At 44.6% G+C, this 14,574-nt stretch overlaps 1 protein-coding gene across 1 annotated transcript in view; it reads left to right on the plus strand.

Moving 5' to 3' along the window:
• tnikb (TRAF2 and NCK interacting kinase b) overlaps positions 1-14,574 on the plus strand; it is a 117,161-nt gene that overhangs the window by 95,082 nt on the left and 7,505 nt on the right. The window contains exons 22-30 of the mRNA XM_056299595.1: positions 4,568-4,749; positions 5,452-5,566; positions 7,209-7,355; positions 9,192-9,303; positions 9,918-10,094; positions 11,698-11,841; positions 12,753-12,887; positions 13,029-13,129; positions 13,293-13,442. Of these exons, the coding sequence (XP_056155570.1) occupies positions 4,568-4,749; positions 5,452-5,566; positions 7,209-7,355; positions 9,192-9,303; positions 9,918-10,094; positions 11,698-11,841; positions 12,753-12,887; positions 13,029-13,129; positions 13,293-13,442 (1,263 nt within the window). The remainder of the gene's footprint in view (positions 1-4,567; positions 4,750-5,451; positions 5,567-7,208; positions 7,356-9,191; positions 9,304-9,917; positions 10,095-11,697; positions 11,842-12,752; positions 12,888-13,028; positions 13,130-13,292; positions 13,443-14,574) is intronic.

Genomic DNA, 14,574 nt, shown 5'->3' on the forward strand with positions numbered 1-14,574 from the left:
TTTCTCCCACCTTTACTCTGGGGTTCTTAGCCAGTTTTGAAAAGTCTTGAAAAATCCACCTGACTCCCTGGTCCTGTTTGGGAATTGCTGGCTTGAAGGGTCTCTGAAAAAAAAATAGTTGTATCTTTTCTCCCCCAGTACAAATGACTGTCTAGTCTATGTAGTCTTGGGCTCTTCAAAACATGTAGCGTACTGTGAGACTTGATGTTGTAAAGAACCGTCTGAAGCTCTACAGTGAGGCTGACATTGCCTGGCCACCATCAGCACACAGTCTTAAAAAGAGACAGATTGTCTAAATGAGCAAAGAAATTAAAGGTGCAATGCATAATTTTTACCTGAATGCTGACCATCTTTCCGTGATGAAGATGAAACAACTGTAAATCAAAATACTGTGGACACTGCTGAGATTTACAAGTTGTATACTTAATGAAAGCAGGGATGTTACACATTGCAGCTTAAAGCTGTGGTACTGGTGTGGAATTTTGACATTTAATAAAATTGGAATCAATTTATTAAGCCACCCATTGAACATTTTTCCCCCATGTGTCCCCCTCTTTTCCATCTCTCCCTTTTTCTCTCTGACTAGATGCTGTTTTATGTAGCTCCTCCCCCGAGTAGTGATGTGGCTGTTGTTCATTGGATGGCTTTGTTCTTAGCGCTCATCATAGGATCTCTTTCTCTCACGGATAGGTTTTCATTTCTTTTTTGTATCTTGTTCGATCATTTTGCTCTCATTGTTCACTGCCTTGTACACTCTCTCTCTCTCTCTCTCGCCCCATCTCACCATCTCTCTGTCATCAGGAGGAGCTGGTAAGGCTGCCTGAGTCTTCCTCCCTCTCTCCCTCCTCATCCTCACATGCACACTGAAATCTGCATAATCCCTCTCACGTGCATGCTCCCTGTCCTCGGGCCTCTGGCCCAGTGGTTCTCAAAGTGTGGTCCAGGGTCCCGCTCCTCTCAGGAGCTCGCCACTAAAATTAGGATTAATTGGCTTGATTCGCTGGAATTTATTCCTTGTACAGAGTGGAATACCCCATGCACCCATTCAAAACAGTTAAAACAATTAAAAAACTCCATCAACGTCAACACCAAATCTAGCATGGATTTCCCAGGGCCAAAAAAAACGATCACATGGGGGGAGGGGGGGGGGTCTGTGGTCTAATCTGTGGCGTTTGGAGGTGTGTGATAGGAAAACATTTGAGAACCCCTCCTCTTCCTAACCCATAACCGTGGAATGCCCCAGAGAGGGAATTCAGAAGCCATGTCTCTTGAACTGTAACCCTTGGTCGTTGACCCTACTGCAGTGATGCATGGTGGGATGTGTAGTTTGACAGCACTTCCTCCCCCTGCACCTTCTTACTCCTCCCCAAACCAATTTGTACAGTTTTCAAATTCAGGTCCATCCTGCCCTAGCCACAGGGATTTTCTGTGACACAGCCATTTATACAAGACCTTGAAGCCGACTGAAGTACACGAGTGTTTTCACTTAATCCTCACTCTTTACATCTGTTGTTGATTACCAAATCCCATGAGGTGTCCTTCACGTTTGGAGAACATTTTACACAGTTTTAAAGAATACTACAACTGTACGAGTATTACTACTATTAGTAGAATACTATGAATAATTCCCTGTGTTTGCATGAGCCCAAAGGTGCATGGTGAGTGAAGTGGAGACTCTAAATAGCCTGTTGTTAGAAATAACAAACGGTATAAATTGGAGTATTAGTGAAGTGTGTGCGTGTGTGCGTGCACGCGTGCGCTCTACGATGAACCTGTAACCTACCGACGGCTGTTCTTCTGGCATTCTGCCCAATATTTGCTGGGATAGGCTCTCGCCCTCCACGACCCTGAACTGGTCGAAAAGGGAATGAATGAACGAGTGAATGAATGACAATGATTTTATTTACGCTGCACAGTTAATGTGAGAGTAAAGATCTTAAAATAAAGAATGAACTAGATAGCAGAGGTAACAGACTGAAATCTTTATCCTTACACTGGTTCCCAGGTGCGTCCTGGATTAAGTTCAAAATCTTGTTGCCATACCGATTTACCTGCAAATCCATATTAACATGTGCACTCCTGCTTGCCAAGTTCATTCTAGTTCTGCAGAGCCGCTGTCTACTTTATCCATTTTAAAAGGGCTGAGCTCAGGTATCAGGACTGTTCTCTCACTTTCTCTCGCCCCAAAATGATGGAATGAGTTCTCGCCTTTCGTCGGGGCTGCTGACTCACACAAGGAAAGCCTGAAAACTCCTTTGCCAGGCTTAGTAGCTTAAACCATAGATGTCTCTAAGCATTACTGTGAGACTCATTTGTGGCATCATCTATGTACTCTGGAATCTCATATTATTCACGTCACCATTGGTGATCGATCTGCATGCTGTCACTGTGCGTGTGATGACATGTGGTGATTACAATTCAGTGCTCTAAGATGTTTTCCATCCGTCACCGTATTAAAGTCTCCTCCCCACAAAACTGGTTGAAGGGAATGGGACCTCATTGACATCTGGAGACGTATGCTCCTTTTCCACTGCATGGTACTAGCTCAACTCAACTCTATTCGGCTCAACTCGCTTTACTTTATGGGATTTCGTTTCCCACTGCAGATAGTATCCCCTCATGGCAAAGCCCCGCTGGTCATTTGTGGGTATGTTGACTAGTTTTTCTTCCCTTGTCTACCAGCACCCCACACGAGTGTTTTATTTAAAAAAAAAAAAAAAAAACCAACAAGACCAACTCTAAATGTGTGCTTCATATGAACAATATTAGTGTAAGTAAGAGATTCGCTGACAACAAATAATTTGTCAATTAATTAATTACTTGTAAATTAATTTGTTAATTTATTAAAAATTACTATTACAAATTACTACTATTACTATTACGTTGTATTATTAAATTACTATTAATTACAAATTAATTTGTAAATTAATTAATTAAATTGTGATTTTTATTAATCGTAATGCGCTTTGAGTGGCTCTTGCAGTTAGAAAAGCGCTATATAAAATACAACTTGATTGACTGATGGAAAGATTATCAACTATAATACAAGTTTTATAAGACTCGCTTTGGCATTTCCTGGTTATAAACGGAGCTGTTCAATTTCTCTCCAACCAGTCAGTGGTTAGATTTTATTTATATTTTTGTTTAAATTTATTTATCAATTTTTATTTATATTTAAATCTAAATATTTTTATTTATCTTATAAGATTTTATTCATATTTAAAAAAATATAGATAAACATAAATATATTTATATGTATTTTATTTATTTATTTAAAGTGGTATTTTCATGTCACCTTTTAGTATCAGCTCAGCTTGGAACCTCGACGGAGGTGGTACCCAAAAAAATAAAATAAAATACCTGGAACCAGGTACTATCCCTGACTTTTGCCCAATGGAAAACCAAAAATGTGAGTAGAGTTGAGTTGAGTCGAGCCAGTACCATGCAGTGGAAAATAGATATTTAAACCAAAAAAATACACCTGGGGTTATAAGGTCAGATCGCAACAATCCCGTACAGATTTCTGGTGGGTCTCCTCAGACATGGAGGATGACGTGGATTCAGTGCTAACACAACCCATAGTTATCACAGTTCACAAAGCTGTTACAATCAAGGGCAATATGGGATCGATCAGACATATTTCTAATAGAGATTACTGGATACTCAATAAAACATTATTACAAAATAACCAATTTAAAAATGAAATCCAAAAAAATAATTGTTAAATATTGGAGACAGGCAAATTTAACTAACGATTTTGGAAAATGTTGGGAATTAATGAAATATGACATTAGAAATGTGTGTGTGTGTGTGTGTGTGGGGGGGGGTTGTGATGGCCTGGCGGCCTGTCCATGGTGTCTCCTCACCTGCTGCCCAATGACTGCTGGGATAGGCTCCAGCATCCCTGTGACCCTGAGAGCAGGATAAGCGGTTCAGATAAGGGATTGGATGGATGCTCTAAAATGCCTGTAGGTAGACACAAATCTATATTGTAACTGCTGCCTCCAAAAAATATCCGTAGGTGGCGTGCTCTCCCATGCCATCACAGCTATTATCAATCAACCAACCACCCTGTCTCGTCCCCTTCTACAGTCATTCTAATGGGCATCCCAATGCAGTTGCTACGAGCCACTGTAGGTTAATAGTACAAGAGCACCACTGTGCTATTTGTGATTTGTAGAGTGCAGTAACTGTCATGTCAAACAAAGAGACATCCGCAGGCACTGTGTGATTCTCTCACTTTGTCTTCACCGCATCGCAAACCTTTTAAAAAATAGATTTTATGTGCTGTGTTTACGATGCGACGTCCTCCTCCCAAGACAACTCGGGAAGGTTTTCCACAAGAATCGGGATCACTTTTATCTGCCAAGTTATTTTTCATATATCAGCATTTTGACTTAACATTCATTGTTACAGCAGCCAGTGTGTTAAGTTTTGCATTCCTGTTGTACCAGAAAGAGATGCTAGTTAAATAAATGTGACTTGCAGACACACGGGCAGGTCCGTGTTAGTCTCCGCACACATCCTGAACATGTCGTTGACCTGCTGTGACCTCTCTGACCTCAAGGACCTGACAGCCCTGGCCAAAGAGCTCAGGGAGCTCCGGCAAGGAGAGGAGACGAACCGCCCGCCTGTCAAAGTGACGGACTACTCGTCATCCAGTGAGGAATCCCACAGCAGTGAGGATGAGGAAGGAGAGGGTGGGATGAACGACGGGACAGTTGCTGTCAGTGACATACCTCGGATTATGTAAGTGTGTGTGTGTGTGTGTTTTCTGCCTGCTCAATTTGAACACATTTTTCTTTTTTTACGATTTTATATTACATAATATTATATTATGCACTAAGTAATGTTCGTGTAAGTGTAAAAGTTAAGATTGAAAATAAAGTATTGTAAAATTTCTTAAAACAGCTAAAATTAGGGGCATCCAGGAAGTGTAGCAGTCTATTCCGTTGCCTACCAACACGGGGATTGCTGGTTCGAATCCCTGTGTTACCTCCGGCTTGGTTGGGCGTCCCTTCAGACACCATTGGCTGTGTCTGTGGGTGGGAAGCCGGATGTGGGTATGTGTCCTGGTCGCTGCACTAGCGCCTCCTCTGGTTGGACGAGGCGCCTGTTTGGGTGGGGAGGGGGAGTAGTATGATCCTCCCATGCACCACGTCCCCCTGGTGAAACTCCTCACTGTCAGTTGAAAAGAAGCGGCTGGCGACTCCACATGTATGGGAGGAGGTATGTGGTAGTCTGCAGCCCTCCCCGTATCGGCAGAGGGGGCGGAGCAGCGACCGAGACGGTGTGGAAGAGTGGGGTAATTGGCCAAGTTCAGTTCGGAGAGAAAAAAGAGAAAAATCTGGAAAGAAAAAAGCTAAAATTTCAGAAATATAAGCTATGTGGTTACAAGAAGAAATAACAGTGAAACCAAAAGTAAATGTAGATACCTTATCTCACTTTCAGGCCGGCTGCAAGTCGTAGTGCCAATGAGTCATTTGGGATGATAGGAGGTCACAACGACACCCATGGCGACTCCTATGGAGACAGCTCCCAGGACAGCACCCTGATGATGCGTGAGGTGAGTGATCCCCGAACTCTGTCCCCTTTGACCCCCCTGTAATTCCAGCCCTGCTGACCATTCCCAAAGCAAAACCTGCTGCACTCAGACAAGCATTCACTGGATCTGCATGTGTGGCGGTTTTTACACCCTGCTTACATAGTTGTATTGTTGCCTTGACTGTGTGTGTTTGTGGGTGTGTGTGTGTGTGTGTGTGTGTGTGTGTGTGTGTGTGTGTGTGTGTGCGCGCACGCGCGCCCATGCACGCATGTGTATGTCTGTTTGTGTGTGTGTGCCTGTTTATGTGTGTATTGTTGCCTTGACTGTGTGTGTGTGTGTGTGCATGTGTGTGTGTATTGTTGCCTTGACTGTGCATGTGTGTCTGTTTGTGTGTGTTGTTGCCTTGAGTGTGTGTGTGTGTGTGTGTGTGTGTGTGTATACATGTTTAGCTGTCCTAGTGCGGACCAAATGTCCACACAAGGATAGCAAAACCTGACAGGATGTACCTTGTTCGGACCTTTCAGAGGTCCGCACAAGGCAAAGGGTCTATTTTAGGGTTAGTGGTTGGTTTTAGGGTTACGGTTAGAATCAGGGTTAGGTTAAGGTTAGGGTAAGGGTTAGGGTTAGGTTAAGGTTAGGGTAAGGGTTAGGTTAAGGTTAGGGTTAGGGTTAGGTTAAGGTTAGGGTAAGGGTTAGGTTAAGGTTAGGGTAAGGGTTAGGGTTGGGTTAGGGTTAGGGTTAGGTTAGGGTAAGGGTTAGGTTAAGGTTAGGGTAAGGGTTAGGGTTAGGTTAGGGTAAGGGTTAGGGTTAGGTTAAGGTTAGGGTAAGGGTTAGGTTAAGGTTAGGGTAAGGGTTGGGTTAGGTTAAGGTTAGGGTAAGGGTTAGGTTAAGGTTAGGGTAAGGGTTAGGGTAAGGTTAGGGTTAGGTTAAGGTTAGGGTAAGGGTTAGGGTTAGGTTAAGGTTAGGGTAAGGGTTAGGTTAAGGTTAGGGTAAGGGTTAGGTAAGGGTTAGGTTAAGGTTAGGGTAAGGGTTAGGGTTAGGGTTAGGTTAAGGTTAGGGTAAGGGTTAGGGTTAGGCATGTAGTTTGCGTGGGTAACGTTAGGGTTAAGGGCTACGAAATGAATGTAGTCAATGAGGGGTCCGCACAAGGATAGTGAAACACGACTGTGTGTGTGTGTGTGTGTGTGTGTGTGTGTGTGTGTGTGTGTGTCTGGGTGCGTGCATGTGGTCACATAAGCATATACATAGTATGTGTGTGTGGTGTCTGTATGGGTGTTTGGTCCAGACTTGGTCATTTGCACATGTATGCATGTGCTTTGTATATGTGTGTTTTTGGCCTTTCTTGTGTCTACACATGCGCGTGTACACAAACACACCTGCCATGTCTGCAATGAATGCGTGTCTGTGTGTGAAACCTAAAGATAATCTCCTGCCTGTGGTTTGCAGTGTTTGCTTTATACCTCTTTGCTGTTTGGGTCCGTGCATCACTCTGGACCCCCCTCCCCCCCCCCCCCCACCACCACCACCAATAGCAGCTGTCTGCTTCCCCTTCACCCGCACAGATCTGCACCTGGCCCCAACCTTACCCAACACCTGACTCATCAGTCACAGCCTAGCTCCATTTCTAGAGAAGCCCGCCCCCCCTCCTCTCTCTCTCTTCCAGAAACACGGGGAAAGGAGGCGGAGCTCTGCCGCTAGCAACGGTTTCCCCGGCAATACTAATCTGTTCCTTGGCAACACCAATCTGCCCGATCTAGTGCAGCAAAGCACCTCCCCCCTGGTCTCCCCTGGTGATGGCTCTGGGTCACAAGTAGGTTTTCCACAAGCACACCCTATAAAAACGCCCCCATCCCCCCACTCACCCAACCACTCACTTCACCTGTACGCTCCTGGCTGCCTGCCTGAGCCCAGTGTTCCTGCCCAGCACCCCATTTCTGGCCCAGACACCACACACCTGATCCCAAGAGACCCTCCCCCCTTCTGCTTCCACCTGATGACTACCCTTGCACACATCTGTTGATCCACCGCACTGTCCCTCTGTCAGGATGGGAAGTCTCTACCAGCCACCAGCCACATGATAGGAATTCAGGTGTGGATACTCAGTCGACTACATTGGAGGGAAACCAGCTGTGATTTGGAAGACTCATTTAAAGTTACAGCCCTGAATATTTAAATGTAAACAAATGTGCTTTTTGCTAATTTTGTGTCATTGGCTATTGAAAACATTAGAAAAAAACAAAGTACAAAAACAAATCAGGTCACAACAGCTCACATAGGATGCAACTGAGATGTTAACAGCAGAACGGTGCATAATGGCAGATTAAAAAGACAATGCTAGTGGAGACCTGGGATCTTACAGCTGGTACAGAAGTGAAAAGTGCCTGGTGGGTGTTTAGATGTACCGGCCCTGAACAATTTCCCTGTGGGGAATAATTTAATCTTATCATGACTTATTTTGTCTTATCTAATTTTATATCATGCTATGTTATCCTATGTTACCTTATCCTGCTGTCTGCAACTATTACTGCATGTCATGCACTTATGCTAAATTCAGACTAGGTGATGCTTCCCAAAAGATTTTCAGTCCTAGCCTTCATTTATATAATCATTAGAGTTAACAAGAAAGTCACAGCATGTATCCGTGATAGTCAGTCATTTAGTCTGACACCTCCAGTGACTCGGTTTTAAAAGTCCGAACAGCCTCAGCGAGTCTTAAGACAAAGTCAAACTGGTTTGAGTTTCTTGCCACATTCCTGGGGGGGGGGGGGCTCTTGTGTCAGTACAGTCAACAGCCAATGAGGTGTCAAGCAGAAGTACAGTGCCGGGTTTAACAAACAAATCACTCCTCGCCTCCAATTCTTGCTGAAGAGTAGTCAACCCCTGTCGTCCACCACCTATTAACTGTGGTCTGTGCCACTTTTGGCACATCCTCTTCATAGAAGCATTATGAGCCTCTTGGGCACGGGTGTCTAAAAGACCCCCAACCCCACCCCAAGCACAGGAACACTCAGTTAAAGCCAAGGGCACATTAACAGAGTACACCTTTCTCGTGCCCTGGTGGCTCACCTGGTAGAGTGCATACCACATATAAGGCTGAGTCCGTACCGCAGCGGCCTGGGTTCAAATCCGCCCCGGGCCCTTTGCTGCATGTCATCCCCTCTCTCTCCCCTGACTTTCCTGTCTCCCTCTACAGTCACTGTTAAAGAATAAAGCAGAAAATGCTGAAAAAATAATCTTAAAAAAAAACAGTACACCTTTCTCAACTACAAGTATTAACAAATAGAGTTGAAGCCACCTTTATTATTAACGGAAATGTAGCCTAAAAAGTCAGTGAGGGCAAGCTGTTATTGACATGAATGGCTGAGTCTTTTTACTGGAAAGTTATTAACAGTGATTTCATGCAGACGCTCTGGCTTAGGGCCCCTGATCACTTGGACCCCTGGGCCTGTTCGCAGTATCTTCGTTCAGTTATCCATCCATGATCCTCTTTCTGACTGCTCTGCCTTTTTTTTTTTTTAAAGCTCTTTTTTTTTTTAAAGTGCTCTCTCCAAAATGGCAACCCCTGCCACGCTCCCTCCATTGTCAGAGCGGACTACTCACCATTTCATCGATAATAAAGCTCCCCACTTCTCTCTTTGATTGACAGCATGGGATGATGGGAAGTGGGAGTGGCTCCAAGGCCTCCTTCACACCATTTGTTGATCCAAGGGTTTACGGGACCTCCCCTACTGAAGACGACGACGAGAATTCTGCCTCTGGTACGTCTGCTCGCCATATGTGTCTTTACAGTGTTGAGAATAGATCAAGAAGGAGTTGGCTGCTGAAGTGTTGCCAATTATGCATGACAGTTATATTCCAAAAATGCTTTACTCGCTGTTATGAACGTGAAATGTGTTTTGGGACTGTGTTCTTAGCTTCTTTTCTAAAGATAGACTGTGCTTTGTAAAAAAGGAAAAAAAAGGCTGCAAATATGTTTCATGACCATTGCCCATATTTTTTATTCTCCACATTTCATTATGTGGTGTTATTTAGCTTAATAAATATAGCATGGTACTTATTCTACCAGGGTTCGGGGTTCAGTTGCCTGAGAAGCAGCGCAGCTTTAACATGTATGAATATATGTATGTATGTATGTATGTATGTATGTATGTATGTATGTATGTATGTATGTATGTATATATACCTTCCAGGTACTGTAAGATGTGTTGGACCAAAGTGCCCAACAAATGGCTTGCCTTCTCTCAACTTCTTTTTTCTTATCTTACTCTTTTCTTCACTTCTCTTTTCCTCTTGTCTTTTTTCACAAAACCTAAATTAACCCTAGCACATAATTTATCTGGTCTCTTCTCGTCTCCCATATGTTTGGCTGCAGCTCTGTTTGCTGATGAGCTGATGAGACAGGAGCAGGAACAAGCCAGACTGAACGAGGCCAGGAAGATCTCCGTGGTCAACGTCAACCCCACCAACATCAGACCTCACAGCGACACGCCTGAGATCCGCAAGTACAAGAAACGCTTCAACTCCGAGATCCTCTGCGCCGCACTCTGGGGTAAGAGCAAGAGAGTTTGAGGAGGACTCCTATATGTACATACTGTCATAGGACCATTGCCAGATTTTAATGCTTCACACTGGATGACTCAACCCCCCCCCCACTTCCCCTTCTCTCTGAGCACACATTTGAATCAATACACAAAGCGTCTTGATGCATGCTCAGTAATCCAGGTAAGAAAATCAAAGAAAGTTGAATCAACTCATCTGGATAACAACATTTATTGATTGATATGTTTCATCACTCATTTAAGTGACATCTTCAGTCTGAACTGACTGCAGGTATCCATCCCCACCCTTATAAACAATGCAGTAGCATAACGGCTGAAACCAACGATCAGTTTCAGGTGCAAATATGGGTGTGATCATTAACTTCAGTTACAATGGCCATGTGTACTGTTCACAGAGGATTAGGGAATGGTAGCAATCACAGCATTATAAGATGGCGACAGATGTACTCTTAGAACGACCATCCCTGAACCGGGGGGGGGGGGGTAAGAGTACATCTGTTGCCAACTTACAATGCTGTGATTGCCACCATTCCCAAATCCATCCATCCATCCATTATCTTGACCGCTTATCCTGCTCTCAGGGTCACGGGGATGCTGGAGCCTATTCCAGCAGTCATTGGGCGGCAGGCGGGGAGACACCCCGGGCAGGCCGCTAGGCCATCACAGAGCTGACACACACACATGCACACACACACACACACACACCCACCCATTCATAATTTAGCACGGCCAATTCACCTGACCGACATGTCTTTGGACTGTGGGAGGAAACCAGAGCCCCCAGAGGAAACCCACGCAGACACGGGGAGAACATGCAAACGCCACACAGAGGACGACCCGGGATGACCCACCAAGGTTGGAATACCCTGGCGCTTGAACCCAGGACCTTCTTGCTGTGAGGCAATCGTGCTAACCACTGCGCCACCGTGCTGCCCCATTCCAAAATCCTCTGTGAATAGTACATATGGCCATTGAAACTCTAGTTAATGGTCACACTCATATTTGCATATGAAACCGATCGTTGGTTTGGGTCGTTATGTCACTGTATTGTTTATAAGGGTGGGGATACCTGCAGTCAGTTTAGACTGAAGAGGTCACTTAGATGAGTGATGAAATGTATCTGTCAATAAATGTTGTATCCAGATGAGCTGATTCAACTTTCTTTGAATACACAAAGCACTTGAAAAACATACAAATAACGTACGAAATTAAAGGGAAGACCAGTCACGTACTCCATTAACTGTGATGAAATTTCAGGGCAGGAATAAGAAAGCCAGTTTTTATTCCTGATAAGTAACTACTGCTCCAGTGTGATAAGAGCAAACAGCTGTTGGTGAAGTGTAAGCTGACAAAGTGAAAGCTGCTAATCATGTTTCCAAAGTTTAGGTTATGCTGACAAATTGGGGTCCACTTTTGTTTTACCATTCACATGCAAGCATGTAAAGAAATGCAAACGGATGATCCGCTGTGGCGACCCCTAACAGGAGCAGCCGAAAGTAGTCGTAGTGGATGCAAGCGTGTGAAAATGTGCACCTGTTAGAGAGCACACAAAAAAGCTCTGATTGGTTTCTGCGTGTGTGTGTGTGTGTGTAGGGGTGAACCTGTTGGTGGGGACAGAGAACGGCCTGATGCTGCTGGATCGGAGTGGTCAAGGGAAGGTGTACAACCTCATCAATCGACGACGCTTCCAACAGATGGATGTTTTGGAGGGACTTAACGTCCTTGTCACCATATCAGGTACTGTAGTGGCGCTAGTTTTAAACCCCGGCACTCCCGGCATCCCCCAACCACGAGCTATCAAATAGCTACAAGCCAGGAATATGAACGCTGTCATTGCAAAAAAACGCTCTAACAGCTGTTTACTGTTAAGTGAAATCAGCTGGTGTTTGGTTCAAATGAAAACATACTTTTGAGGGGCATCCGGGCAGCGTAGCGGTCTATTCCATTGCCTACCAACACGGGGATCACTGGTTCGAATCCCCGCATTACCTCCAGCTTGGTCGGCGTCCCTATGGACACAATAGGCCGTGTCTGCGGGTGGGAATCCGGATGTGGGTATGTGTCCTGGTCGCTGCACTAGCGCCTCCTCTGGTCAGTCGGGGCGCCTGTTCGGGGGAGGGGAGGGGGAATAGCGTGATCCTCCCACGCGCTACGTCCCCCTGGGGAAACTCCTCGCTGTCAGGTGAAAAGAAGCGGTTGGCGACTCCGCATGTATCAGAGGAGACATGTGGTAGTCTGCAGCCCTCCCCGGATCGCCAGAGGGGACGGAGCAACGACCGGGACAGCTCGGAAGAGTGGGGTAATCGGATACAATTGGGGAGAAAAACGGGGGAAACCCCCCCCGCCGCCCAAAAAACAAAACTTACTTTGGGCTAGCCATACATATCTCTGAGGACCGCAACCCTATACCCTGATTTGGGAGGTTGGCCGGCAGCATGAGCAAGACACAGTGTCGCCTGTCAGGCCTGAAAAACTTGTAAAAAAAGAAAAGAAGGGAAATTGAACTTGATAAGTTTACATAAACTATGCAAATATTGGGGAAAATGTTGCTGTTAATTAAGTCCCAATACACACAGTGGCTGGTCGAGCCGGTAGGAGGCTGTGTTGTCTTCCTTTTGAGAGAACCTGGTCTTCTTGTCTCCCACTAGGGAAGAAGAACAAGCTGCGCGTGTACTACCTGTCCTGGCTGAGGAACAGGATATTACACAATGACCCGGAAGTAGAAAAGAAACAGGGCTGGATCACCGTTGGGGATCTGGAGGGTTGTGTGCATTACAAAGTCGGTACGACACCTCATCCCTGGTGTGTGTGTGTGTGTGTGTGTGTGTGTGTGATTGTATTGTAATACACTATATATGTTGGTAGAATGTGTTATAAGAATATGTGGGTTTGTTCCAACTATCTACTCTGTGCTTCTCTTGTAGTTAAATATGAAAGGATTAAGTTCTTGGTGATCGCTCTGAAGAACTCAGTGGAAATCTATGCCTGGGCCCCCAAACCCTACCACAAGTTCATGGCTTTTAAGGTAAGACTGTACACCACACACAGTAATGGTTGATGCTTATATTGCTGGTGCTTTTAGTTATTAGTTATATTTTTCCTTTTTTCTCTGAGGTGTTTAACTATGTCTAATGTCTCTTTCTCTTTTTCTGTCTCTCTTGTTCCCTGTCTCTCTCTCATGATATCAGTCATTCACTGACCTACAGTACCGACCTCAGCTCGTCGACTTGACTGTGGAGGAAGGACAGAGGTTAAAGGTCATCTATGGCTCTAGTGTGGGATTCCATGTCATCGATGTGGACTCTGGCAACCCCTATGACATCTACATCCCCTCCCATGTAAGAGTCAGTGTGTGTGTGTGTGTGTGTGTGTGTGTGTGTGTGTGTGTGTGTGTGTGTGTGTGTGTGTGTTTGACTGAAAAAGAGGGAGAGAGAGAGAGAGGCAAAGAATGCTGCTTATTATTTAAGCCACTACTACTTAACCATGTGCCGTGGAGATTCATGTGCATGCCGGTTTTCTTTCCAACCCAACACTGCACCAGCTGATTTTACACCTTAGTACTCTTTAAACCAGATAGCTTAAGGAGTACAGTTTACTTAGATAAGTCATCTGGTGTGGCATTAGGTTGGAAAGAACCTGCATACATATGGGCCTCTATGGCACATGTATGGGTTAGTGTCATATTATGTCACATATCACGTGACGGCAACACATCCGCCATGTTGGAGGACAATAGCTCCAATCCATAGGATACTGTGTTGCTCTCACTGAGCGATGCTAAACGTCTTCTAAACGTTAGAGTGGACAGGATTTGTTTCAAGGGTTGATTCATACAGAATAGCTATCGCGGTTCGATACTTTAGAATTTCTGCGCTGTTTTTGGTTGTTCCTATCGAGCTGACAGAGCGCAGATCAAGTCCTGCTTTCGCTTTCCAAAGATCATCAGCCATCAAGGAGAAGAAACTCGAAGGTTGTCAGAGGAAAGAAGAAGAAAATGGATATCGAGGATAAGTCGGGAAGATCTTGGAGGTGAAAAATTAGTATTGTGCAGCTACAAAAGGGAAAAAGCAGCTTGGTCCTTTACAAATTGAGGCAACAAGAAAAAATTGCATCCGTCTGCATCCATGTGGAGCACGTCGTTGGCCTAGTACGGATAAAATTTACAGTTTTACAAGGAATTTTACCAACAGACTACCTCAGTAATAAGGATAGTGCTGGTACGGCAACAGTGGATGAAATTGCCTTGGTTTCTTGTGCATTGACAATTGTGTGTGACTGTAGTTCCTTCAGACTGATACAACTTTCAAGTTATATAGTATTCATTATATAAAACGTATCATATACTTTAAAAAAAGCGTTTAAAAATAAAGACATTTCAATTTTAGTAGACATCTTTCAGTTGTGTGTCAGTCAACATCAGCAGTTATAAGCTCAATCTTAAAATTACATGGTTTGAATATAGTCAGTGCA

Source organism: Lampris incognitus, chromosome 19 (genome assembly GCF_029633865.1).
Source record: "Lampris incognitus isolate fLamInc1 chromosome 19, fLamInc1.hap2, whole genome shotgun sequence".
Taxonomy (NCBI): Eukaryota; Metazoa; Chordata; class Actinopteri; order Lampriformes; family Lampridae; genus Lampris; species Lampris incognitus.